Source organism: Neolamprologus brichardi, chromosome 3, assembly GCF_056152115.1.
Source record: "Neolamprologus brichardi isolate AB-2024 chromosome 3, ASM5615211v1, whole genome shotgun sequence".
Taxonomy (NCBI): domain Eukaryota; kingdom Metazoa; phylum Chordata; class Actinopteri; order Cichliformes; family Cichlidae; genus Neolamprologus; species Neolamprologus brichardi.
Window position 1 is genome coordinate 12,271,834 of NC_142106.1, and position 27,634 is coordinate 12,299,467.

The window sequence follows — 27,634 nt, forward strand, 5'->3', positions numbered from 1 at the left end:
TGAGTGGGGTCCTTTATGATACAGGTGGCCCTCTTCCTGCATCTGGAGGTGTATATGTATGTGACTGTTGGGAGGCTGCCTCCGTCCACTCTCTGAGCAGCCTTCACCACCCTCTGTAGAGCTTTCCTCTCTGCCACGGTGCAGTTTCCGTGCCACACGTTGATGCCAGAGCACAGAACACTCTCCACCGCACATCTGTAAAAGGAGATGAGGACTGAGCTCTCATTTCCTGCACGCTTCAACCTCCTCAGGAAGTAGAGGCTCTGGTGAGCTTTCCTGATCAGGCTGGAAGTGTTATTTTTCCAGGTGAGGTTGCTATCCAGGTACGTACCCAGGTACTTGTAGCTGGGTACTACTTTGACTGCAGATCATCCGAAGTGCAGGGGTGTGTTTGCGAGTGTGTGTCTTCCCCTCCTGAAGTCCACAATCATCTCCTTCGTCTTCTTCTCATTTAAGCAGAGATTGTTTTGCTTGCACCAGTCCACCAAGAGTTCCACCTCCTTCCTGTAGCCGGTCTCATCATTGTTTGTGATGCATCCCACCACAGCTGTGTCGTCTGCAAACTTTACAATATGACAGCCTGGATGGTTGGGCGAGCAGTCATATGTAAGCAGCGTAAACAGGAGGGGACTTGGCATACAGCCCTGAGGGGAGCCAGTGCTGAGGACTCTGGAAGATGAGGAGACATTGGTCGACTTCGGAGAACAGAAGGAACCGTAATGAAAAATTGAAATATGGACAGTTGGGCTGTGATCACTCTGATCTCATGCACTCTGAATCAGAAGCAGAAATTACTTCTAAAAAATAGAAGTAACTGTTTCGTATTTCCACATCAAATACGCATCAAAGGCCATCAAATGCTGAACATTCATAATCCAATGCTGTCACTCTCTGGATGTAGTCCTCCTGTTTGCTGAGGCTGAGCATGATGAAGTAGTTCATCCTCAAGTGTCAGAGTGACATCAGGGATCGTTGTGGGGTGTTGGTGACAGTTGTTTGCTTCCAGATCATTTCTGTCACTTTGTTCAGCAGCGGGAGATTCAGAGTTCAGAAAGCTCTCAGACATTTCAACCTTTGTTTCAGCAGGAGGACGATGTGAATCCTGACTATGCTGTTTCTGTTTTCTGTAGATCAAAAAAACAACAACAGCAGCAACAAGAACCACTGCAGAAATTGAGATAGCAATTTTCAGTCCTACAGATCCATCCTCCTTCCCTCCATCCTCTGTGTGTCCTCCTGTCTGACCTGCAGGTGAGAAACAGGTGTGAGCTGTCAGCTGTCAGGTAGGTGATGAGTGAAGAACAGAACAGAATCCATTTCCTCTTCAAACTGCTGTCAGACATTATCTACTGCACTCTGATCACATCACTCAGACCAGCTGCTTTCTACAAAGTCTCATCAACAACATCTTTAGAAACAAACATCAACAACCAGGAAGCAGCTTCACCTCTGATCACATACACACTCAACTCTACTCACTCACCTGGAGGATCAACAACACTCAGTGTAAAGCTGCAGATAAGATCCAACGATTGTGTTTCCTCCATGAAGACGCGACACTCGTATGTTCCATTATCAGCACTCGTCACATTCTTCAGGATTATAGACACATTTCCATCCTTCATCTCCCTGTCTTGCAGATCCACCCGGTTCACAAAAGATTGATGCTGGTCATCTGGGTTGGGGTTCATGTTTCTAAGCACTAAGACATATTTATCTCCCAGGTCAGCTCTGCTCCACTCTACAATGTCATTGTTGTTGTTTGGAGCTTGACATGTCAGAGGGACGTCCTGTCCAGACTCAGCTGTGATGTTTTTCTGGACTAAAGAGGAAACAACACAGAGCAGAGAGGTTAAAGGTCAAAGGTCAGCTTCCAAAGTTTAATAACTGTATGATGTTTGCTGACCAAAATAACCCTGATTATGATTTCAGCTGCTCAATGCTCGACTTTTGTTTAAATAAGTTTAGGCTAAACTGTTAGTTTTTACTATTTTTATTGCCTAAACCAGCTGTTATCATTGGATTGTTGTTGGTATTGAAATATTTCTAACTAATAAAACCCCTAGTTGTTCTTTACTATATCAAAGATACGTAAAAGAAAAAAGAAAAAAAAAAAGAAAAAAATGAAACAAATTGCAAGAAGCTTTACAGGAAGATTTTATGTCCCATAATATAAAAGTGTTATTTGTGAGGTAGAGAACATAAATGACATTAGCATGTTATTTTAATTAACACTGTTGAGGTCGACTGTCACCACTCTCCCTTACATACCCCCCCCCACACACACACACACACAATTTTAAGATTCTCTATAATTTTTTTTTTCATTTTTCTTCATTCATTCTTCTTTTTTTTTCTGCTTTGTAGTCAATGTCTGTAAGAGATAAATCAGGTTTGAACAGGCTCTGCTGTGGAGCTGTTTTTCTTCCATTTCGCTATGTTGCTCAAATGTCGGTGTGTGAAAGAGTGTCGAGCTCGCCTTACGGACGTAAAGCACGCCCATGAGGAGTGAGCTGTGTGTGGAGTGGAGCTTTTCTGGCAGTGAGCAAATCAGGCGCGGTGCCGCCTCCGAAACTGTGCCACGTGATCATGATATCGGTTTCAGAAATAGAAAAAAGTGACAAACATTTCTCCGGGTGTGTTTTTTGAAGGCTGAATACTGAACAGATAGTCGTCTTCCACGGCGTTTTTCTCGTCTCCGGTGTGGACAGAAGGAAGTTTTGCTACGGTAAGAGACTCACACATATTCTCTTGACTGTTTGTGAGCCTCTTATACGCACTTGTTTTATTTTATACATTTTTTAAAGATATGATTTTTAAACTGTAGTTTCCTTTCAAACTGTTTCCTTCTTTGTTTACCATTTTATTTAGGAATGATTTTCAACATTATTTTAGACATACTGGGCCGTTTCTGGGCTCACATCGCGAATATAAACAGGATTTTGGTTTTTGTTGGGGGGCTTTCTTCTTTTTTCTGTTCAGAGAACTTTGATTTTCTATATTTCTGGACACGTTCTAACTTTTTGTGTTTGTGGACACAGCGTTGTGAGGCTTCTTTTGCGTTGCATTTCATAATCTCAAACAGTTCAGTAACAGAAAGAATGTGAGAACAGGGCGTGTGTTGCTGGGAAGGGCAACAAGAAGCATTCAAACACTGATAAACCGTGGCACGCAACCACGCACTCATGACTCACGTAAGCGTTCCCGAATGTCAACTCAGCTTCAGCTGTTTTATAATCTAAGTGAAATAAAGTCCAAGAACATTTGACAGGCACGCCTAGTTTCATCGAGACTAGTTTGTAGATGACTCAGTTTGTAAGAAGTGCCTGATAGTTCAGGCTAAATGGAATTAAGTCCAAGAAAAGGAAACATGATATTCTTTAATCAGTTTTGTTTTTTGTCAGTTTTAGTGTGATGTAAATTATATTGGGCTTTTGTGGGCTCACTTTAGAGACTTCAACATTTTTTTTTCTTTCTGCTTCTATTTTTTTTTTGTTTTTTCTAGACATTAATTTCGTTTTCTTTTTTGTGTGTCTGTGGACACAGATTCCCCCTTTTTGTGGCTAAATTTATAACTTGAATAAAGCCAAAGAAAAGGATTGTTTTTAAGGTGGAATAACTGTGTAATGTCTTTTAATGTTCCTTTTCTGAGATAATAATTATTAGCACAGTTATCCTGTGCGATTTGTATTTTTTAAAACGTCAAAGCTGTTTTTGACTATTAAAAATAAATGTAAATACACTCTTGTCATTAATACAATGTTGACCTCACCTTTAGCCGAAACCCCGACAGAGAGCCACATGACAGACCAGAAGAAAATCACTTTGGTCATTTTTGTTGAGCGCAAACAAAACCGATGAGCAGCAAAGTTTGTTACCATACTAACTCAGTGCTCGGTTTTAGGGTTTATTTATTTGGGGAGTGACGTAGTTTGTCTCCACCCACAAACCCAAACTTGCACAACATCCAAGCACAAAATGATCTCTTTCTGAGGTTGCTTGAAATCAAAGACACAGGATTGGATCTTTGAAGACTCAGATCATGAAAAACGTTTAAACCTGTTGAATGATCGTGAGGGACTTTTTTCATTATGAAGTTGACGGCGCGAATTAAAAATGAGTAGTTGTTAAACAAAAGTAAAACTGAATTATGTTTCTTTATGAAACTTTATTCTGTCAATTTAATGGTTTTAATTTATTCTTTTCTTTCCTTGTTTTTGTTTGGTTACATAAATGTTCATTTTTTAAAAAAAAAAAAAGGTTTAGGTGTAACAAGCATGAGCTACACCTTATCAGTCGACATCTCATATCAGATTTTATTTTTGTTTTCCTCTTTAACAGCTGTCATTAAAAAAATAATAATCTGCTGGAAAACAAAATGAATTATGATAAATAACATGAGTAACTATTCAGACAGAATGAAACCTGCTCCTCAGCTCCTGAATAATTCTGGCTTTGAATTTGAATTATGGAAGCAAAGTTTCTGCTCTCATGTTGGCTCTGTTTTGTGACTTGTTTTTTTGTTTACTTGTTTTTTTGTTTTTTTTCATTTGTGGGTGGGGGACATTGCAGAACGTCCAAATTCACAACATGATCTCCTTGTCAATGATCATGATCTCCTTGTCCTTGTATTCAGAAATTGCTTGAAATCAGAGACACGGGGTCGGATCTTTTGAAAAAGACGGATATCAGGGGGAAACAAAAGTTTTTGTTTTCAATTGTAATGTTTAAGTTTATTTCTTTTTTTTCTTTTTTAAGGTTAAGTTGTAACAACCATGAGCTACACCCTGTCAATTGACATCTCATGTGAGATTTTATTTTTGTGTCCCTCTGTAACAGCTCCCATTTATCTGCTGGAAAACAGTTATTTTATGTATCATAATTCACTTTAACTATTCAGACAGAATGAAACCTGCACCCCAGCTCCTGAAAAATTCCGGCTTTGAATTTGAAATGTGGAAACAAAGTTTCTGCTCTCACGTTGGCTCTGTTTTGTGACTTGCAGAAACAGATCAGACGTTTCTGGCACCACTTCAGCTTCTTCCACGGAGACGAGCATAAGGTCTAATGACAGTGATGATGATCCTGATGAATGCCACAAGCCGAAATGTGTCAGTGGAGCAGTAAAGTTTTCTAAATCATTCAAATGTTTCTCGAGCTCTAACTTTCTACTTCCCTATTGTTTTAGGACTCTGTATGTTGATTTCACTGACAGCTTATTTATTAATAAGTAATTATTAATATTATTGTTGAAAACAACTCCAAGAGGTAAGTTTAGTTTTATAGAAGAGAACAGTCTCTCTGTCAGGTCAATATCTACAAATATACAAACAAATTAAATCTGCATCTGAAGATGACAGTCAGCAATGCAGCTCAATTTTTAAAAAAAATTAATATGAAAATAAAAGAATGAATCTGAACTTTTAGTGTGACTCTTTCCTTATGTGTTTAAAATGTCTGAATGATTAGTGCTTACTGCTTTTCTTGAAATCTCAACACAGAAAAAGAATAAAAACTAAATGTGAAATTTGTCACTTTATTGCTCTACGTCTCTTTTTTGTTTGTGTTTCTTTAGTACAGGGTTCATGGTTGCTTTATTTTCTGTAATGTGAGAACAGGGTGTGTATTACTGGGAAAGGATTCAACCACTGAAAAAACTTACACTCTTATTTGGAAAATAGTTCCTGAATGTGTCAGTCTTCATGAAGCACCTGAATGGGAACTCACATTCACCTGTTTGAAAGTGGAAAACGGTCCAAGAAAAGGGCACTTTTTAAAATATAATAAGAAGTGTATAATGTTTCAAGGAGTTAATGTTAAGTAATGTTGTGATTTTGATGTACTCTGTGCATTGTTTTCTAATAGTGTCATTAATAAACGATCAATATAATTTAAGATGTTTTTTTAAAAGAAGGGAAACTGCTGCCAGCCTTTGAATTTACCCAGCCATTCAGTGTGCTCTCTGTGTGTCTTTTTGGACTGTCTCTGGCACCAATGTTTCCTCCCAAAGTCCAAAGACAGACATGTTTGGTTAACCAGTGATTCTTAATTGACTGTAGGTGCTAATGGTCGGTTGGTCCTGCATCAGACTGGTGACCTGTCCAGGGTCTGGGATGTTGACAGGTGCTGGATTTTGAGTTTGAAATGTGTAACACCTGAAGCTCCTGTCAGTCAAATCTCTGGGTTTATAGTGAAAGGGCAGAATAAATGTTAGAAACGAAAGTATTCAGAGCTGAAGATCCTGTTTTATTCAGAAATCTGTAGTCAAGACAAACTCAGTAATCATCAAGTTCAAAAGTCTCTTTTGTCATGTTTTTAATTCATGAAAAATAAAATCATGAGATGAAAGGGGTTTCATGAAGAATCAAGTGAAGAGAGAGAAGGTGATGGTAGATTCTGTTTAATTGGGTCTACTCGTATTAACTAGAAGATAGACTAAATAAGATCACCTTGAGCATCTCAGCTGTTTTTCAATTGTAAATCCAAAGTATTTCATTCACAGATCGCATGAAAATCTTTTTGATTCAACATGAGATTTTTTATTTACCGTGACACAAATTTGTGGTCTGATGTTAAAGTTATTTCGGCGTGTTCGAGGCAAAAGATTTTCACCTTAACCTACATCTTAATTTCAAAATTACTCAAAGATATTGTGTACTGAGTACCCAATGTGTACTTTTACTTCAGGTACTTTGAGTACCTGAGAAAGTCAGAAAGAAGTAAGTTTTCATGCTACTGCTTAAGTAACTGACTCAAATACTACTAGGTTGTAAGCATTCAACCTATTGAGACCGCAATCCTGCCCCAATAAAAAAAAATTCCCCTTAACTGACATTAATGCGTCTGAAAGTACTGCTGTGGCAGTATTACGAAAAAAAAAAGGTCTTGATCTGTTGACTTTACTGTTCCACTTCTACTTTTAACTTTTGTAATTTTTTCTGAAAATTTAATCATCAAAAAACAATCCAAAATAGATACAGAAGAGGTTTACAGTTGACAGTCCATGCTGCATGTTTTATTGCCTTGGCTTATATAGAACTAACATATTTGACTTCTAGTAAAACAAAAAAAAATTCTTATTGTCCTGCATGTTTTAAAACTTAAGATATCCTTTAAGGAAAAGATAGAAAAATCAAGAAAAATACACGCTTCCTTTTGTTTTTGCCTCAGAGTTGTGGTAACCTAAGTAGGCCACTTTTATGTATGTGTGTGATTTGACTTTATAACAAATTGAGTAGAATATGCTACTTAGTGGGATGTATAATTATACATGTATGCATGTATATATGTATAATTACTTCCCTGTGGGGCTCAGCTGAACTCAGTTCTGGGAGTTGGAATCAACAGAAAAATGTTTAATTTGTCTTGATGCTGTATAACTGTGTTTATGTACATTAGCAGAATTTAGAAATACAATATTTGCCTGTTAAACATTATTTTAAGCAACTCTGAAGATAGGAAATAGTTCAATAAGGAGAGAATGTGAATTAGTAAAGTGCAGAATTTGAGTAAGAAGGTATCTAATTTGGTGCAGAAGAAGAAGCACCCCCTCCAAAGAAAACAAAAACAAACAAACAAAAAAAAAATGTCAGGAGTTGAAGTTGTTTCTCATCACTGTTAATTACTAATGTGAGACCTATGTTGGACTGTGTTTGTGAGAAATCAGCCAACAGAGAGGTTGGAGAGATTCACTGTTCTGCAGACGCCTAATTCATTGCATAGTCTGTAGTTGTTATGACTATCACGTGGACACCTCTGTATTTTTGTGAGTGTCCACTCAAGTGGACCTTGAGAGATGAGGCCACATGTAGTGAAACATGAAACCACAGCTGGGGGTCTATAGCACAGACTATAGTAGAAGCAAACGTAAATCATGAGCATATAATGTTTCAGTAAGATGTTAGCTTCATGAATGGTTTTTCTCACTAATGATCATGCGCTCAACATCCACTCTGTACGTGCTTATGTCACACATATACACACACAGACACATGAGTTGCTTTGGTTACCATATAAGGGAATCCCCAGGGTTTAAGAGCATGTTTTGAAGCCCCCACCCCGAAAGGTAAGGTATAGAGATTGAAAACGTGACGTCATGGGTAAAACCGCAAAGGATTTTGGGTACGCGTGGCAAGCGGTAATAGCGCACGCAGTCTTTCACATGAAAACAGTCACACAGCGATACAAAAAAACACAAATAATGGCAAGAAGCTGTTGTATTATTAACTGCAATAGCCGGTCTCATGACAGCCACAGGAAGCCGACGGTAAAGAGATCGGTTGTTATCGGATTACGTCGTTGAAGAGAAATTGTTTAAGCCATGTTTCCGAAATAACAAAGAGCCGACAGATGGCCTGGATTGCAGCCATTCAAAGACCAAATATAACATCCCAGAACACTCAAGCTCACATGTTAGTCTGCTCCAAGCATTTCCACAAAGGTAAGTCTTCTGTTGCAGTTATTACGTAATTTATCATAACAAAATTGTTGATGTAGGTTACAAATAAGTCTTATATTGATTTGAATTGAATTTGTTGCGCTATGCTGCTTTGTTCACTGTGGCTTTGCGGGCTAATTTTTGTTGTGCTTTGTAGGAAAACCAGCCTGGGTCATACCGAGTTTAAAGCTGCTACCACAGCGAGATTTGATCGGTTAAGAAAGAGAGAGCGAGAAAACAGCCACGAAAAGTCCCTCATATATGTGCCCAAGTGTTGTATTGAAGCAATCAAGTGATGAATAACTGTTTTCCAATACGTTGTTTTGATATCTTTTTTTTTGCATTGTTGATTTGTTTTTCACCGAAGCAGCTAATAAAGCATGATGGAATACAATGTTGCCTCTTTCCTGTAAGATTCTATAATAGAAGGAAATGATAACATCAGTTATAAATAAAGACAAAAAATTGCAAATAAAATGCAAGTAGGGATTAAAACCACAAAATTAATGATTACCGGTGCTGGAAATCGTAGCGCTTGATGCAGTGTTTTGATTTTGTTGCCACTCATACCCACAATGCAATGCACGAATTTCACGTGGTCTGTCAATCTCTATATATGTGTAGGACTGAGGCACGGCCCCTCGGATCTGCTTTTTACATTGCATGATCTCCCTCTGCACAGAGGTTTGAGTAAAGAAGTATCACAAGTGTTTAGGAGTCAATAGTGTTTATTTTTTCCAGCTGAGTAACAAAGGGATCAGAGAGATCAATGATAATGATCTCAAAATCCTTCAGAGCAGTGAAATTTGATGCCGGTAAAATATTGTTTTTACAGCTCAGGGTAGAAATTTTATTCCACATCATTCTGTTTTATTTAGCAAACATTACATGTCATCTGGTCTTCGCCTGATTTTGTTTGAGTTAATTTATTCTCTCTTTATTGGGCAAACAATAGAGTCTGTTTGCAAGAATTGTGAAATGTTCCCAGTGGCTCTCACGTGTCAGTCTGCTGTTTTCCTATAGCTCAGAGTCACAAACTGCAACCACATAAGTAACAAATTCAACACAGATAAAGATTAAATATTTAGTTATTCTCAGGAATGTTTCTGCAAAACAAAAATGACTTGATGAGAGCAGAGGCGTCATGAAAGGAGAGGCAATGAGAAACCATCTCACCATCAGAACAGACAGTCAGCATGACTAATGAGTGACACATCATCATGTGAATGAATACTGCAGTCATAATGTATCTTACAGCAGAGCTTGATACTATGCTGATATGTTTTAAACAGTCAACAGTTTGTTAAACTCACAGGAGATCTCAGTTAAACATGGTTTAACAAGGACAATGAACTGAGTAAGATAAAATGGGCCAAGTGAAGGGTGTAGTTTAGTAACACAGTTTGTCCACAGGTTGGGGGTTGTTATATTAGAGATTAACTAAACTTTTAACCAGCAAAGATTAAATAGCATCAAAAATTGAAAAGAAAACTGCTGTATGTAAGTACAACTGAATAGAAAACACAAGTGTTTATTCTGCTTTCGAAGTTAAATGCACGTAAGTCAAATAAACATTTTGACTACGACTAATCAGACACTACAAATTGGGAGTAGATGAGTCAGGTCTGGCAAATCTGTACCAAATATCTTAGTAAAACATGAAAGATTTGAATTTCAAATTTGATGGAAAGTTTCTGCTCATATTTACTGTCTCTTCTTTGTGTTGTGTGGAGCTTCAGAGCCAAGATTACCTCAGAACAACAACAACAAAATTCTACTGGAGCTTTTTGCAGTTCATGGATAGTGTATTTATAAGTCACTGAGTATGAAAAAAAAACTCACAGAGAAAACGAAAGTAAAGCAGTAAGTTTTGTTTTACAAGAAATGAGAGAGGTGGGGGGTTGGGCTCCACCCACAGCCTGCAGCAACTGTTGGTCACATGGAAAGTTTCCAACATTTATTCTCCCATTTTAATCCATAAAAAACATGTTAATGACATATAAATCATTGTACATTACTCAGATGGATTAAGCTTTGCTGCAGGTTTTACTCTGTTAAATACACAGAAAAAAGTGCACAAGTTATAAAGTTGCCGTCGCAGTGTGCTGAAGCAGACTGTATGAATTTGTGAAGAGTGGACCCAAAATGCAAACACAAAGGAACTTGATATTAACAAAAGGTGAGCTGTTTAATAAGGCTGATGAAAAAGGTACAAAAACAAAAGGCAAATGCAGAATGGAAAGAAACTAATTAGAACTAAACTGGGAGACCCAAAACAGAGAGAACAAAACCCTGAACGGGATAAAAAACCTGAACATGGAAAATCCTGGCAAAATATAGGCACGGAAACATGCCTAGGAACAACAGACAACCTGACACTGAACAAAGAAAGACAGAGTACACTAAGTACACAGCAAGATAATGGGAGGATGGGGAACAGGTGGGAACACAAATCAGACCTGGCGAGACAAGGGGAAGCAAAAGTAGACACACTGCACACAGGACTTTGACAATAAAACAGGATTGGCTGCAGATATGACAACATGAACTTGATAACATAAGGCACGCAAATATGAAATACCTGAAGGGTGGAGTAAACTTAAACACAGGACTTAAATATGAACCAAAAACACTAAAATAATCTAAAACTCAAAACACTGGGTCAACAGACTCAGGATCTTGAATTCAATTCAATTCAATTCAATTTTATTTATATAGCGCCAAATCACAACAAATGTCGCCTCAAGGCGCTTCATAGATACAGAGAAAAGCCCAACAATCATATGACCCCCTATGAGCAAGCACTTTGGCGACAGTGGGAAGGAAAAACTCCCTTTTAACAGGAAGAAACCTCCGGCAGAACCAGGCTCAGGGAGGGGCGGCCATCTGCTGCGACCGGTTGGGGTGAGAGAAGGAAGACAGGATAAAGACATGCTGTGGAAGAGAGACAGAGATTAATAACAATTGACAATTGCAACAACTGAGCTACTGGAGCTTTTTGCAGTTCATGGGATTTCATAGTTTATTTATAAGTCACCATGAGTATGAAAATAAAAAACTCACAGAGAAAACGAAAGTTAAGCAGTAAGTTTTGTTTTACAAGAAATGAGAGAGGTGGGGGGTTGGGCTCCACCCACAGCCTGCAGCAACTGTTGGTCACATGGAAAGATTCCAACATTTATTCTCCAATTTTAATCCATAAAATGATATTTTAATGAAATATAACTCATTGTGCATTACTCAGATGGATTATCATAGGTTTTGCTGCAGGTTTTACTTCTTAAGTACACAGAAAAAGTGAACAAGTTATAAAGTTGACTCTGGAGGTCAGTTATAAACACTATGAGGTGTACCTATAAACAGGACAGACATTTGTTTATGGATTTCTAACATTTATTCTGCTCTTTAAGCATATTTTTAAACCCAGAGTATTGACTGACAGGAGGAATGTGTGAAGGTGCTGAAAAGTAAAGAGCTACAAACAAAATCCAGGGGATTTCATTGGTTATTCAAATAGGTTATTATGAATTGGTGATTTAAGTCATTTGAAACCCTTTTAATGTGTGTCTGAGATGGACCAACAGAAGCTTCACTGCTGATTTTCTCTTAATATGCAGATAGAAACAAATCAATTTTAACAAATTAGTTCATTACCAGATAAACAGCTGCTGGAGCTTTGGGAACCTCTATAGGTCAGAGCTCAGGAATGCCATTTATGTGGACTTCTGACATTTATGACGTGTGCACTGCTCTTAACAGACATCTATGCAGATGGCTTAGTATGAAAGGCATCTGTGTTTCAGTCATACAAAATGCAGTTTATCTGGAAGCTTCTGGAGGTGATTTATCAGAAATGACTCCAGGTGAAATCACATAAAGCTACCATCAAGTTTATGTTCATCTGTCTTTGGACTCTTCCTCCTCTATAAGAAGAGATATACATGAGTAAAAACTGTGATCAATACAACTTTCATGCTTATCTCTGCGTGTAGAGTCTGGATCCGATCAGAGCTGCTTGGACTGTTGTAATGATCATATTTCTTGATCTATGCATGTGTATAACCAACTTATAGCGTTTAAAGAGGACACATTTAGTTGAACGGTAAGTATAGAATTTAACAAGCTCCTAAAATATGTTGAAATTATTTCACTTTTCATTCATTTTTCTAAAAACATAAACACTGATAAGTCAAGGACTATGAGCACTTTTCACTTGTCTTCTCACTTCTCACTTGTTGTATGATTTGTGGGGCTCAGGCCTTAAATGCAGTAAAATGTAGGCCTGCTCCTGCTTCCTCTCTCTTACTAGGTCAGTAAATATCAGCAGTTATATATATTAGCAGTAAAGTAACAAAGAGATTCATATTTTACTATACAGTATACGAATATATCACTGATGGGACATGAGGCCTGTTGAAGGCAACCAAGCTGGGGACAGACTCAAGGTCAGATGAAAACCATGACTTGAACAAATTGAAGCCCCTCTGCTGCCACCTTTGACTTTTATTACTGTGTAACTTTTTACAAAGTGCATAGACACATTGGCCACATTTTAGGGAAACCTTGCTATGTGAACCTCAGAGAACATAAAACGAATTCCACACACATCCTCCTCGTCCAGTGAGGCAGGGGCAGATGAAGAGCAGGTGTGCATGAAACATCACCGAATGCAATAAAATAGGAATCTGGAGTTCTGCAGTGGATGGAAGATTATTTATTATTATTTCTTCTTCTTTGTTAAAGTGAATCTTGAAGTTAGCAGCAGCATTTTTGTGACTTTTTGAGCTTTTTTGTCTATTTGTCCATTTGTGTTCTAAAAAGGTCTTCCTTTGAGCAGAAACCTTTTAGTTTTGTTCTAATTCCTCTTGCTGACTCCTTCCAGGATTCATATGCCTTGCTAAACGACCTTTCATTTTTCTTGGCTTCTTGTTCGTGCATCTCCTGCCCTTTTTCTGTTAGTCTTCGTAATTCGTATAAGTCCTTTACTGATGCAGCAGTCTCAATTTTATTTATATAGCACCAAATCACAACAAAAGTCACCTCATAGCACAACGAGAAGGTCCTGAGATCAATTCCACCATCAGGCCGGGGTCTTTCTGTGTGTAGTTTGCATGTTCTCCCCGTGATTGTGTGGGTTCTCTCCAGTTACTCCGGCTTCCTCCCACAGTCCAAAGACATGCAGCTTGTGGGGATAGGTTAATTAGATAATCCAAATTGCCACTAGGTGGGAATGTGCGAGTGAATGTGAGTGCAAATGGTTGTCTGTCCCTGTGTTTTAGCCCTGCGACAGACTGGCGACCCGTCCAGGGTGTACCCTGCCTCTCGCCCTATGACAGCTGACAGCCGCGACTCTGAAAAGGATAAGCGGAAGTGAATGGATGGATATACAACCATCTCTGGTTGATGTGATAAGCTGCTCACCCTCTCCACTTCAAGGCCCTGGATAAACAGCAGCTGGTGAGTCCTCCTGTTCTTCGTCGTGTCCACTCTCATCTCCTTTGTCTTGTTAGTGTTGAGGGTGAGGTTGTTGTCCTCAAGAGGTTTCATGAATCTGGGATGTCTCTGTTTGTTGTTTTGTGATTGTGTGCTACTAGGATAAGACACCGATGGAATTAAATGCTTCACCATTTGTTTCCGCTTTGCTTTACACTGTTTTACAGTGCTGCTCTGCCCTCTGTTGGACATTGACTAACAATACAGCTGTTAGAAATCAGCTAAGAAATACTTCTTCAGTAATACATTTTATTCTAATCAATCAATGTTTATAAGTTTTTAAACTGATATAACTTAAGTTTTTATTGTAATGAAATATAATAAATTGCCAGAGTTCCTGTTTATGAGTTTTATATTATACCATTATACCATCTGCCTACCACTGTGTTGGTCCCCATTTTGCTGGCCAAACAGTCCTGTCCTGTTAAGGCATGGACTCCTCTAGACCCCTGAAGGTACTGTGGCATCTACACCAAGATGTTAGCAAAAGTCCTGTAAGCCGTGAGGTGAGCCTCCATGGATCAGACGTCTCTCCAGGACATCCAACAAGTGCTCAATCAGATTAGGATCTGGGGAATTTCGGAGCCAAGTCAACATCTCAAACTGGTTGTTGTGCTCCTCAACATGTTCCTAAACCATTTTTGCTGCAACAGTTCTTAGGTAGGTGGTGACATCCACATGGAGGGCAGGATCCAAGGTTTGCCAGCAGAACATTGCCCAAAGTGTCACATTCACATACTTCCTGTAGGACATCCTGGTGCCACATGTTCCACAGTTAAGCAACACACAACCAGGCATCCACTGCAGTGAACATATCTGAAAAGTAAGAAAGAAATTTAACATTTAAGGATTGAGAGCTTGCATTTGTTTTTAGGTCCAGCTGTTAATTTACATCCGATGATCTCATTAAATGTGTCTGTTAGCAGTTCAGCAGATCGGGAGGTCAGATCAGGAGAGTGGAGATCAGTCTCCACTGGATCTCAAGCCTGGAACTGCTTCTGGCAGTCGGTAAACAGGTAACTTTACCACTATTAAATTTCACTTCCAGAGTCATAAAGATTGTAAAATGAAGCAATTTTGCTTTTTACAATAATTTCATGATAATATTCTTAAATAATTTTCTGTTTACCTGTTGTTTACAGCATAGTTTGACACTGATAATAAGGGAAATATGGTTTTGACAGTTTTCTAGTTGGTTTAAACTGGAAAGGATTTATTACCAAATGTCATGATCTTTTAGACAATGTGATTGGTCATTTTGGTGATTTACAAAACTAACCAAGAAATGAGTTTGTTATTGTTACTGGAAGTGGAAGAAGACCCTCCTACTCCACCTCATATACAAGGGAATGCAATGAGTCCACAGGTTATAAAGACAACTAATTTCCTTACAGGAAGAAACATGTTCATAACTTAAAAAAATAAAATATTTTATTGAACAATGACTTTACAACAATGACACATTAAAGCCCTTTATTGTGGTCAAACAAGCAATAATGGGTGTTGTACAGGATCATTATGATACAGGGCCTAGTTATTATTAGGTATTAGCAATGAGCACTGATAGCAGTAACTGTGACCTTCCAAGGGGAAAAAAACACTTTCACACTTATTTTGGAAGAAAAAACATCAACACTTTTTTCCCCCCAGATTGGATAAATGTAACTTTTTATGTCCCAATTATCATTCAAATTAAAGTAATAGAAGTAATACTTCAAAATAACTTCTCAATAACATTATTTAAATTTTGTTCTATGTAATTTTGGTTAAATTATTTAAGAATTATTGACTCACTGGGTAGATTGTAAAACATATATACAGGAACCATACGCTTATAAAAATATTAAAATTATACATTTTGAAGGATTTAAAATAAGCAAAGTCTTTGGACATTAAGGTACAGTTTAGCATTTTTATGAAGAAAAGAAAAAGAGAAATCAAAATTCCAGGTGTGTCAAGGTGGATTGAATTATACACAAGTTTTATTTATATAGTTTGATGTCTTGGGGAAGTCCGTGTCTGCTTTAAATGGCTGTAAGAATGATCTGTAGATTTTTAATGGTAATAATTTAATGGTAATAAAGCAAAAATGCTTCCAGACTTTACGGCCTCTATCACTCACTGGTGAATACACAGAACTATACACAAGTGTGTAAGGACACCAGCACCAAACTCATGTTTTCTTAGTTTAACTTCCCTGTATTTGATTCTCTAAATTTTGGGAGCAATATCAATTTAGTTATCTGGTATCAACCAATGGTATCAACTAACACTGGTCGATTTAATGTTTTAACTGTGAGACCTGCATGATTTTAGTTTCATCCTCTCAGGCTAACATAAATAAATATCCAAAACACAAGAGATGTGGAAGATGTGTTCTGCCTAAATTATCTTCATTGTATTAATAATACATTGATAAACTTAACTAAACTAAACTAAACTAAACTTAAATTATCTGAACTCCTGTAAACTTTGGCATAAAACATCATTGTATGAGTAGAATGTAAATGGAAAGAAAAGTGTCTGGAATTCTCTAAGTTTCAAGAAGCTTCTTCAGATCTAGAGTCAAAGGCCGTAAACACGTAAACACCCTTAACTCACACATGCACTGATGCACTGATAAAGACAATTCCATGCAGCCATTTATTTCCCATTTCCCTCTATAAATCACTAACATGCAACACCAAGTTTGATGAGCAAGAATGCAGAACTGTGCACCCCCCCCCCCCCCCCCCCCCCCACACACACACACACACACACTTGTTGGCTGTAAGAATGATCTGTACATTTTAAATGGTAATAAAACAAAAATGCTTTAATAAACTTCAGTGTAACTGCACACAGGTTCTCATTAAATCTCATAAGAAGAAGGATGTTTTCACTACTTGTGTGATACAGAAAAGAAACTGTTAGAGTACCTATTATAGCTTAAGGACAGCAGTGACTCTAACATCAATATATTTATTTGTTTGTCTGATGTTTCAGGAAATCACTTCTGCCACGTGGTTTCTGAATGATCTCTTTGATTTAGCCATGAAGTCAAGCTCAGTTTTAACAGTTGAACCTGAATCTATGTCTATGGCTGTGACCGTCATTTCTGTGGCACCAAACTTGATTTGTAGTTTGATTTCACGATTCATGCCGCGTGCTGTGTCAGGTGACTCAAGAATAATAGAACCAATGTTCTCTACTCCCCACTCATCCACATACATTAGACCTTGGATATTTCGCTCTGTGCGATAAAATGCAAAGGTAATCGCTGTCTGATCTCTTTCTATTGGAGTGCAGTTGTACTCACTGGTTTTATCCCAGCCCACTTCCTCATTTTCCTTCACCAGTACACAGAAAATATCACTACACCACTCGCCCTCTTTGTTTGTGTATTTCTTGTCTGCCCTATGATTGGATGCATCAAACCTAAGAGTCAAAGAAACCCCATAAGTAAAGGCACTTATTCGAGATGCCACCAATGCTGGGTTTCTTCCAAACAGCACAGCTCCCTTCATGATTGGTTCTTGAGGATGAGAAGGACACAGAACTTCACACTGACCACTAAACTGATTGGTAATATGCTGACGCAGAATCAGGCTTCTAGCGTAGCCTCCGACTAACAGAATGTACTCAATCCTGAAATCTTTCTTCAGGATTTCTCAGAGACTCTTGCTGATGCCATTCAGACTCTCAGCAAAGAAAGATCGTACTTTCTCTTTTGAGATTCTGATGGCTCCTTGATTCCAGGAAACACCTCTCGGGGATTCAAAAAACTTTTCCATTTTCTGCTTTTCTTTTGCCATTTCACCCAGGTTATATGGGCAGCTGATTGCCACATCATCATCAATTTCTTTTAAAATTGATATATCATACATCATCTTCTGCAGCTCTCCTGGATGCTCTTTTTCATATGTGTCCCACAAACTATCACTGAAGATTTCTTTGAGGAACTCTTTGAATTTTTTATCCACAATTTGTCCCCCCAGATCATTTCCTGAGGCCTTGTGCAGCTCTTTCAGGGCTCCTCCCTCCAGGACTTCATGAACAGTGATGTCAATGGTTCCACCTGCAACACACAGGAAGTAATTACAAGTGACATCTTTACAAATCATTCTCTCCTCCACCCCCCTATTGCAGACTTTACGGCCTTTATCACTCACTGGTGAATACAAAGAACTATACACAAGTGTGTAAGGACACCAGCACCAAACTCACGTTTTCTTAGTTTAACTTCCCTGTATTTGATTCTCTAAATTTTGGGAGCAATATCAATTTAGTTATCTGGTATCAACTAGTGAAATGGTAAAAATGGTAAATGGCCTGCATTTGTATAGCGCTTTTCTAGTCCTTAAGGACCCCAAAGCGCTTTACACTACATTCAGTCATTCACACACTGGGGATGGCAAGCTACATTGTAGCCACAGCTGCCCAGTGGCGCAATGACAGACGTGAGGCTGCCAGACACTGGTGCCACCGGGCCCTCTAACCACCACCAGTAGGCAAATATGGGTTTAGTATCTTGCCCAAGGATATTTGGCATGCAGCCAGGGGGCAGCCTGGGATTGAACCACCAACCTTCTGATTAGTAGCTGACCTGCTCTGCCACCTGAGCTCACCAGGATGTGAGTGGGCGTTAAGGTGTTTGAGAAGTGATCTCACAACTGGATTATAGATGGCAGACAGTTGGTGTCGTAAACCACCACCTCTGTTCAAAGATGGTCATTCACAGTGGGCGTAAATCACTTCTATCACTCCTCTTTCAAACCATGAAAACATAAAAAAGTAAGAAAAACTGCACTATGAAAACATAGAGTACCTCCACAGTCCACCACAATGTATTGTGTTCCTGAAGCCTGTTCGAATGTGACTCTGCTGTTATTTTCTGTTTTAAAACCATCAGCTGGCAGCTTCTTACACCAAACTGAGGCTGCTTCTGGTTCCAGTGCAATGACCAGTCTATCTTCCTTCCCTGGGGTCACAATTCCTGCCTAAAATTCAAAGGCAAATAAGTCATTTTTTGCTTTAAAATAGCTGCACAGTACATCTGTTTATTGTCGTTTTACTTGCGTCGCAGCTGCTCTCATGAACTGTTTTGCTGAAGGATCCCAGATGGCAGGTACAGTCACTACCCAGGTGAAGTCAGAGGCTATGAACAGCTTCCCATCAGCATTTTCTGAGATGAACTTCAGAGCGTCGTCTTTCAGGTATCTCAGAGCTTCTGTGAACACCTTCAGTGCCTTCATTGATCTTCCATTTGCAGCTTCAATTTTCACATCACTGTTAAGCTTCTATGATGGCAGACTGGATATGAATAACATGACAAAGGACTTCTGTCGTGTTGTTAGCTGTTAATTGCTTGATTTAGACTCTCATGTCAGAAGCTACAAACCTATTATTTAATTTACAGCTTCAGTTGTATATATCTATATCTCTCTATCTATATATCCTTTATTTATACTGTTAAAAGCCTTTTTCAAAAATGATCTGGCCAAAAGATAATACTTATGTTTAATATTAATGCACTTGTGTTTATGTTCGTGTGGCTATCATCTGAAGTTATATTGCAATTAGTAAGGTAGATCAGTAAAATGCTAGACCTATATTTATTTATTTATTAGGACTTATAAAACCTTCATCACAAAGCAGAAAGTGTTAACCCATAATATTAGAATATTGATATCATCAGATTGTTGCACTTACTTTGCCATAGAGGGACATCTTGAAGCATTCAAAGAAGAATTTCTTTCTGGCTTCATCACTGCATGTTCTAAAATAAGTTGACTGGGCTTCATAACCAAAGCTGAGAAATTTTTCATGCTCATCAAAAAGGATGCAGGTCGGAGTCTTTGGGGTCCTTAGTGCAACCTGTTCACCCCAGTATTTTAAACGAGGTTCAATTTCTGCTTCTCTCTTTGTCAGACTGAAAGCATATCCACTGTACGCAGTGCCAAAGTCTATTGCTATGATGTATGAGTTAGCCATTGTGGAAACAGTACTGAAGAGCAGCAGCTACAGAGTATTTATGGACAAACCAGGGGGTGGACCTCACTGAACTCCACCCCCTGGTTTGTTGAGTTCAGTGTACAGTCGTACTTGTGTCAGACTGGAAAAAGACTTTCAGTAAACACAACAGGAGACACCGCAATGAGTACTCAAAGCAGGTAAGTACATTAAATCAACCTACATCATCTGCATAAACTGTCAGATTAAATTTTTTACAATAATTAACATGAAAATGACTGAATGAAATTTAGAGTTTTGTTTATCAGTTTTCCTTAGTTTAAAATGATATGACAGAATATGTAGTGTACAGCTACGGTTTAGCATTTTTCCTCTCTGGACCTTTATCATCTGCCTACATATCTGTGATGTCAGTGTTTCCTCTTTACTTTCAAAATAGTGATTGTAATAAAGCAGCTGCTCCACAGGAGTTGAGGTAAGGATTCATTCTTTTTTTTTTTTTAATCATTTGATGTTTCTGATCAGAAATGTTTAAAAGTGCTTCATTAACCTGGTTTCCACAGCTGAACACAGGATAGACTGCATGAATTATACTCTATTTTGCTATATGATCTTCATATCATAAGATTCTACATTTTAAAAAAATAAACATTGCTCTGAAACCAATACTTCTAAATTGTTGTGTGTACTGTGAATAACCTCTCTATGATGTTTTTGAACAGTTTGGCTGAGATGGAAAAAAAACTTCATGAGGCAAAGTAAACATTTGTTCTTATCTTTCATAAAAGCCTGAAGTTTCTCATTTCTTCTTTTTTTCTTCTTTTTTTTAATCTGTTCACTGAGACGTTTGTACACAAAACTGTAGATACAGATTAATTTCTAACCAAGGGGCTGAGTGAATATATTGTATATTGTGAATAACCTCTCTATGATGTTTTTGAACAGTTTGGCTGAGATGGAAAAAAAACTTCATGAGGCAAAGTAAACATTTGTTCTTATCTTTCATAAAAGCCTGAAGTTTCTCATTTCTTCTTTTTTTCTTCTTTTTTTTAATCTGTTCACTGAGACGTTTGTACACAAAACTGTAGATACAGATTAATTTCTAACCAAGGGGCTGAGTGAATATATTGTATATTGTGAATAACCTCTCTATGATGTTTTTGAACAGTTTGGCTGAGATGGAAAAAAAACTTCATGAGGCAAAGTAAACATTTGTTCTTATCTTTCATAAAAGCCTGAAGTTTCTCATTTCTTCTTTTTTTCTTCTTTTTTTTAATCTGTTCACTGAGACGTTTGTACACAAAACTGTAGATACAGATTAATTTCTAACCAAGGGGCTGAGTGAATATATTGTATATTGTGAATAACCTCTCTATGATGTTTTTGAACAGTTTGGCTGAGATGGAAAAAAAACTTTGTGAGGCAAAGTAAACATTCTTTTTTTTTTCTCATATTTCACAAGTACCTCAAGTTTCTCATTTCCTCTTTTTATTTCATCCTGTTTTATCTGTTCATGCTGTATATTTGTCTCACAGTATGGTGGTGAAACATCAAAAGGAGGCACTGAATTCAGTCAAAGAGAGGTACTGTTGGCATAATTTGGGGAAACATCAAAGTCTGCTGTCTAAACTCACATACTTACATTTACATTGTTAAAGTATTATTTTAAACAGTGAAATGTTGCAGTCTTTTGCAGAGTGGTATGATTGATTTTATGCTTAATTAAACTAAAAACATGAGTTTTGCAAAAAAAAAACCTGACAAGAGGAAATTTTTTAAAAATATTTTTCCCAATTTCAATGAGAAAATATCTATAAGAAACAGTCAAAAATGTGAGCATCTCTATAACCTCAATAAGGGAAGTTTTAGCATTTTGTTGGTCTTGAAATTTAGGTTTTTTCTAACCCACACCCAACCACCTTCATGGACCTGAGTATAGGGCAGCCTGGCACTGAGCCGCCTCCTGGTCCAGGCTCTTAGTGGAAGCTGTCTGTAGCTCAGTGGACTGGAACAGGTGAAATTTGGACAAGGCCTTCGGCAGGATCGCTGGATTGAGCCAGATGAACATCCTTTTTCCATCCAGAAACTACCTGCAGCAATTCCTGTGGACCAACAGAGCATGGTGTTCACTAATATAAAGAAGGAAGAAGGAGAAGGAAGCCGAAGGGTGCCAAGGAACAAGTCCAGGTCTCAGGGGGGAACCAGGGGCCCTGGCATGTAAATTTTAAGTTGCTGGGTACCCTTCAGGTGCGTTGAGATTAAAGTGGAGTCGGCCTCGTGTCCAGCAGAAACTGCCCTAATCCCTTGATCACCACCATGCCATGTAGGATCTCTTCCTCCATCTGGGACTGAAGGAACTGCAGGATGTGAGAGCGCAAAACAAGGCACAAGCAAATATTATCACTGCAGCTTATGAGCTTTTCTTTTTTCTTTTTTTTTTTCGGACTGGGGGCAACAGAATCCTGGGAGGCTGCCAAGACAGGCTCCCACACCACGAAGGTAAACGGATACACACCACCACGACATATGGTACCAAACAAAGAACAAGGTGCAATCAAGTGGTGAACATTTGCTGGTTTTACGTTTGCACAGCTGTTTTATATGTACGCTTTTGGGCGTGGCTGGGCTAGCCAGAGTGTCTTAAAGAAATATCCAGGAGCCATAACCAAGGGGTGGGGGATCATTAAATATGGAAAGATAATGTCAATATGCTGGAGAACATGACGGTCTTCCTAGGAGTGGGCATTGAAGCAAATTCATCACAAGGTTGTGCAACAAACCCAGGAACTCTACAGGCCTCAGTGAGCAAGTTAAATGTTAACATATACGGCACCACAATCAGAAAAAAGACTGAACAAGCATGGCTGCTTGGAAGGGTTACAAGAAAAATCCTCTTCTCTCTAAAAGAACATAGCTAAATGGCTTAGGTTTTCAAAGCTGCAGGTGAACAAAGCACAAGACTTCTGGCTGATAAAGTCACACAGGAAACGACCACTGCAGGTTACTGCAGCTGAAGGATGTTCTACAAACTGCAGAATCAGGTGGTGGACTCAGTTTTTCAGACTGAAGCGGTTCTTATACACATAACTGTAGATACAGATTTATTTATAATCATGGAGCTGACTGAATATATTGCATATTGTAAATAACCTGTCTATTATGTTTTTAAACAGTTTGGCTGAGATGGAAAAAAAACTTTGTGAGGCAAAGTAAATATTTTTTCTCATCTTTCATAAATGCCTAAAGTTTCTCATTTCTTCTTCTTATTTCATAATTTTTAATCCGTTCACTGATAGTATGAGACTTTTGTTTTACATGCTGTATATTTGTCTCACAGTATGGTGATAAAACGTCAAGAGGAGCAACTGAAATCAGTCAAAGAGAGGTACTGTTGGCATAATCTGGCGAAACATTGCATAACATAATTACACTTACATTGTTAAAGTGTTATTTTAAACAGTGAAATTTTGCTGTCTTTTGCAGATGATTGATCACTAACTTCACAATATAGTTTAATAACAGTGGTCTACAAAAACAAACAAAACAAATTTACTTTGTAAAGAAAGACAAATGTAGAATTTAAACTGTTAGTGTTGGTTTCTATATGTTTGGTATTATGTTTAAAAATTATCGATCTGACATTGTTCACATAATCTGTGTTTAATGATGAATTTGTGATCTGATGTGTTTTAACAGATTAATCTGTTTATGTTTTTAAATAGTTTGTGTGAGGTGGAAGTATTTTACAACGCAAGCCTCAAAGAAGCAGGGTAATTACATTTTTGCAATTTTTATAGACACCCATGAAACAGTATTTTCACTGTTGTTCAACATACACATACAAGACATTTTTACATACTACTATTTTACTAAGAGATCTACTTTAAAAAAATAAAAATTAAATTAAATTTAAAAAGGGATGGAAATTGAAATTGAACCTGTACAGGAATAACTTTTTTTTTTTTATTGTTTTAACAGTTTGGCTGAAATGGAAAAGTTTTACAAACAGAAAATCCAAGAAGAAAGGTAAACACATTTCAATACAAAAAAGACATAAAAATGTTTCAAATCCACATCCAGGCTGTGGTGACAGCCAACTTTTATGATTTTATTTATTATTTTAATAATAGAAACATGTGTTTCCTCAATAACAGTGACCTTCACAATATTTGGGACAGAGATACATTTTTCCCTTTTACTACCCTGTTCTCGAGTTTTAAAAATATATATAATTAAACAACTAACATGCATTAAAAGTGCAGATTACAGACATTTTAGGTATTGGTTGTTTACATTTTGCAGAAATTACAGAAATATTTTTACCTTAATGTTAGAGCATGACAATGTGTCAGACACATCAATGAAATATCAAAGCATTCATGTTCATAACTTGTTATTAAAATCTCACACGTATGACTGCTTGATGTCTTTGATTTCTCCAGTTTTCTCCTTTAAGGAACTCCTCTGTTGGTGTGGCTGTATGCTTGTGAACACTGATATTCCAAACAGTTAGTTTGGTGGATTTATTCCAATTTTTAGATTCGAAATAGCTTCTTTGGCAACTAAAGACTCCAAAGGTCATGAGAAATTATTAATTTTACATTTTTCAGATGATAAAGAAAATCAGAACCACCCGGGAAACCAAAAATACCTAATCTATAGTCATGTGAACTGTGGAGCATAGAAACAAATCACATATTTGTACCAAACACTTTTCCACAGATCTGCACATAAAGAAACTGAAGAAGAATTTAAATCATTCAAAGACAGGTACTGTACAGAAACGTCGATTTAACAGTGATGTGTATGTTGCTCCAGAAATCGCCATCTGTTATTTTTTTTCAACATTATCTATTACTATTACCAGAGTGGCAGGAGAGGTTGATCTTCCGCTAAAGACGGGGAACTCTGAAAACATGAACAACCCAGTGAATGAAACCAGACTGAAAGAGATGTATGGAGAGCTGAGGATGGACTGGGCGAAAATCAAGCCTTATCTGCAGGCAGATCAGAACAAACCAGAGGAAATCAAAGCTTCGATTCAGGTGCATTTTACAGTCTGAAGAGGTGAAATTAGAGTGTGGTATGAACTCTATTCTTATAAAAAATATATTTTTATTCACTCTGACGATTATAGCACAGATTTCAATGTGGAGCAGGGGAAGTAAAGCAGAAGAAGGAAATGATACAGTCAGCATTTACCCTAAATGAGGACACTCGAGCATCTCGGAAGGTACTGATATGTTTTGGATGTGTTAAATATGATCACTGAAGATTCAATTCAATTCAATTCAATTTTATTTATATAGTGCCAAACCACAACAAAAGTCACCTCAAGGATCTTCTGTGATAAAGATCAATGACAGGTTTCATTATTTGTTTCAGGTTCATGAATACACAAAGTCAACCATTCACAACCTTCAGCTTGCTATTTACTATGGTTTCAAAGACACTGCTGGTCAGGTTTGTTGGAATTACAGACACAACATTACACACATTGTAAATACACAACACTGTACATTTGTGGGACAGGCAACCAATTGCCAGATGTTAAAATGTGTGTTTAATAAGAAATAGTAACTTAAACACAACAGCATTTTTTTTTAAATGTTGTTTGTAGTCATGTAAACTTGAATAATTTCTCAATGGCAGGCATTCCACAGACAGGAAGGTGAAACTCATGATGATAGTAAGAATAAGCTCCTCTTGAAGTGCTTCTGGCTGAGCAGCTTATTGGTGCTGAACGATCCCCCTCTTCAGCCTGACTGGAAAAATCATGATCGAGGGCAAGATGCTTGGAACTTTTTCCCACAAGAGTTCACAGCTGAATCTGCCACATCACTCTGCCAGGACCACTCTGCAAATGTTGTTGAATAAAGTTTGACATCCCGGGATCCAGACTTGAACCAGAGTGAAGATAATATGATGACGTGAGTTCCAACCAAGGTATGGAAAAATTCACTGGGTCCAAGAGGTAAAACCTTACTAAGACATCACCCTACTGAGTTGTTGGGGTTAGTAGAGGTTGAAACAGCCGGGTAGGGATCTCAAGACTGCACTGTCGGTGATAGGTGGTGTTTTAAGTCACCACCTGTGTTCATCCCTGAACAGAGTAAAGGTCTACAGAATCTCACCACTGTGAGGAACCTTGGACTCATTTTTGGCCAGGATATGTCCTTCAATGTACGCTCCTATTAAACAAATATGTAGGACTGCTTCCTTCCATTTGAGCAATATCTCTAAAATTAGAAATATCCTGTCTCAGAGTGACCTTTAGCTAGTTATGCTACAATAGTTGTAGGCTGCTGGGGATTCCCATGATGTATTGAGTATTTCTTCTTCAGTCACCTTCCTCACTCACTATGTGTTAACAGACCTCTCTGCATTGAATCATACTTATTAATCTCTGGCTCTCTTCCACAGCATGTCTTTTATCATGTCTTCATTCTCTTACCACAACCGGTCGCTGAAGACGGGCGCCCCTCCCTGAGTCTGGTTTTGCCTGAGGTTTCTTTTTTCCCTTCCCACTTCTCCCAAAGTGCTTGCTATATGGGGACGTATGATTGTTGGGTTTTTCTTTGTATGTATTATTGTAGGGTCTACCTTACAATATAAGGCAAATGCTGTTGTGATTTGACGCAGTATAAATAAAACTGAATTGAACATGAACACCTGTCCCCCTCTGTTGACACGGCCCCATGAGCTCCCTGCACCACCTCGCCACTGCAGCAGGCCAGAAGCCACAAGTTCAAAAAATATTTTCCCTTAACTGACAGTAGCACGACCTTTGTCAAAGTGGAGGGTGTAGTTTGGTAACAGAATCTGTCCTCAGGTTGGGTATTGTTATATTTGAAAGTATATTTTGCTCATTATTTCCTCAACTTTTAAACAGAAGGATTAAAGTGCTTCAAAAACTGAAGAGAAAACTGCTGTATATGAATAAAGTTGAATAGAAAACACATGTTTATTCTGCTTTTGCCGTTAAAGGAACTTAAGTCAAATAAACATTATGACTACAACTAGTCAGGGACTCAAAATGGAGAGCAGAAGAAAGTCAGGTTGTTATACGTTAGGCAAATCAGTCCCACATATCTTAGTAAAATACAAATGATTTGAATTTCAAATTTGATGCAAACTTTGTGCTCATGCAAAATTTGCAGTCTCTTCTTTGTGTGCTGCTTCAGTGCCAAGGTAACCTCAAAGCAAATAAATAAAAACAAATTCTACTGAAGCTTTCTGCACTTCATGGGATTTCATAGTTTATTTAGAAGTCTTTATAATGTGACTGAAAAGGCTGCAGCCTGCAGCCACTGTTGGTCAGAGAGACAGAAAGTTTCCAACGTTTATTCTCTGATTTTAATCCCAAAACATGTTAATGACATAAAACTCGTTATGCATTGCTCATATGGATTACGCTTTGCTGCAGGTTTTACTCAGTTAAATACACAGAAAAAAGTGCACATGTTACAAAGTTCCAACAGCTGAGCTTAATACAAGTGATGAAACAGTTGAATCTTTGAGGCCATATGGAGGTCAGATATAAACACTATGAGCTGTACTTATAAACAGGACAGACATTTATTTATGGATTTATGACATTTATTCTGCTCCTCAAGCATATTTATAGTTTATACATTTATATATTTTATATATTATAAGCATGATGACTGACAGAAGATTGTGCGAATGTGGTGAAGAGTAAAGAGGCGCACACACCTTTCAGTCTCGATGTACACATACACACACCCTGTA

At 37.9% G+C, this 27,634-nt stretch overlaps 2 protein-coding genes, 1 long non-coding RNA gene and 1 pseudogene across 3 annotated transcripts in view; 2 read left to right on the forward strand and 2 right to left on the reverse strand.

The window, feature by feature from the left end:
• Positions 1 to 865: 865 nt before the first annotated feature.
• LOC102781435 (uncharacterized) overlaps positions 866 to 27,634 on the reverse strand; it is a 159,825-nt gene continuing 133,056 nt past the window's right edge. Inside the window, exons 3-4 of the mRNA XM_087838778.1 lie at positions 1,484 to 1,822; positions 866 to 1,245 (exon numbers count right to left, since the gene is read on the reverse strand). Coding sequence (XP_087694904.1) covers positions 869 to 1,245; positions 1,484 to 1,822 — 716 coding nt within the window. The 3' untranslated portion in view covers positions 866 to 868. The remainder of the gene's footprint in view (positions 1,246 to 1,483; positions 1,823 to 27,634) is intronic.
• On the forward strand, positions 2,643 to 5,531 carry LOC102783290 (uncharacterized). Its single transcript, XR_437759.3, has 2 exons — positions 2,643 to 2,728; positions 5,006 to 5,531. It is a non-coding gene; the product is annotated as an uncharacterized LOC102783290 (long non-coding RNA).
• On the reverse strand, positions 16,912 to 19,903 carry LOC102783466 (heat shock 70 kDa protein 12A-like; annotated as a pseudogene).
• Positions 20,066 to 25,759, forward strand: LOC118455676 (uncharacterized). Its single transcript, XM_087838801.1, has 13 exons — positions 20,066 to 20,082; positions 20,322 to 20,357; positions 20,605 to 20,640; positions 21,418 to 21,465; positions 23,056 to 23,091; positions 23,220 to 23,267; positions 23,605 to 23,652; positions 23,861 to 23,908; positions 24,605 to 24,652; positions 24,750 to 24,927; positions 25,020 to 25,115; positions 25,268 to 25,345; positions 25,535 to 25,759. The coding sequence occupies exons 1-13, from the start codon at positions 20,066 to 20,068 to the stop codon at positions 25,757 to 25,759; spliced, it is 942 nt and encodes a 313-aa protein (XP_087694927.1).

What these genes read in the sequence shown, in the direction of transcription:
- LOC118455676 (XM_087838801.1), top strand. An exon ending in AAAAAACTTTGTGAGGCAAA is followed by an intron (nt 23,092 to 23,219) that starts GTAAATATTTTT and finishes TTTGTCTCACAG; the next exon opens with TATGGTGATAAAACGTCAAG. An exon ending in ACACTCGAGCATCTCGGAAG is followed by an intron (nt 25,116 to 25,267) that starts GTACTGATATGT and finishes TATTTGTTTCAG; the next exon opens with GTTCATGAATACACAAAGTC.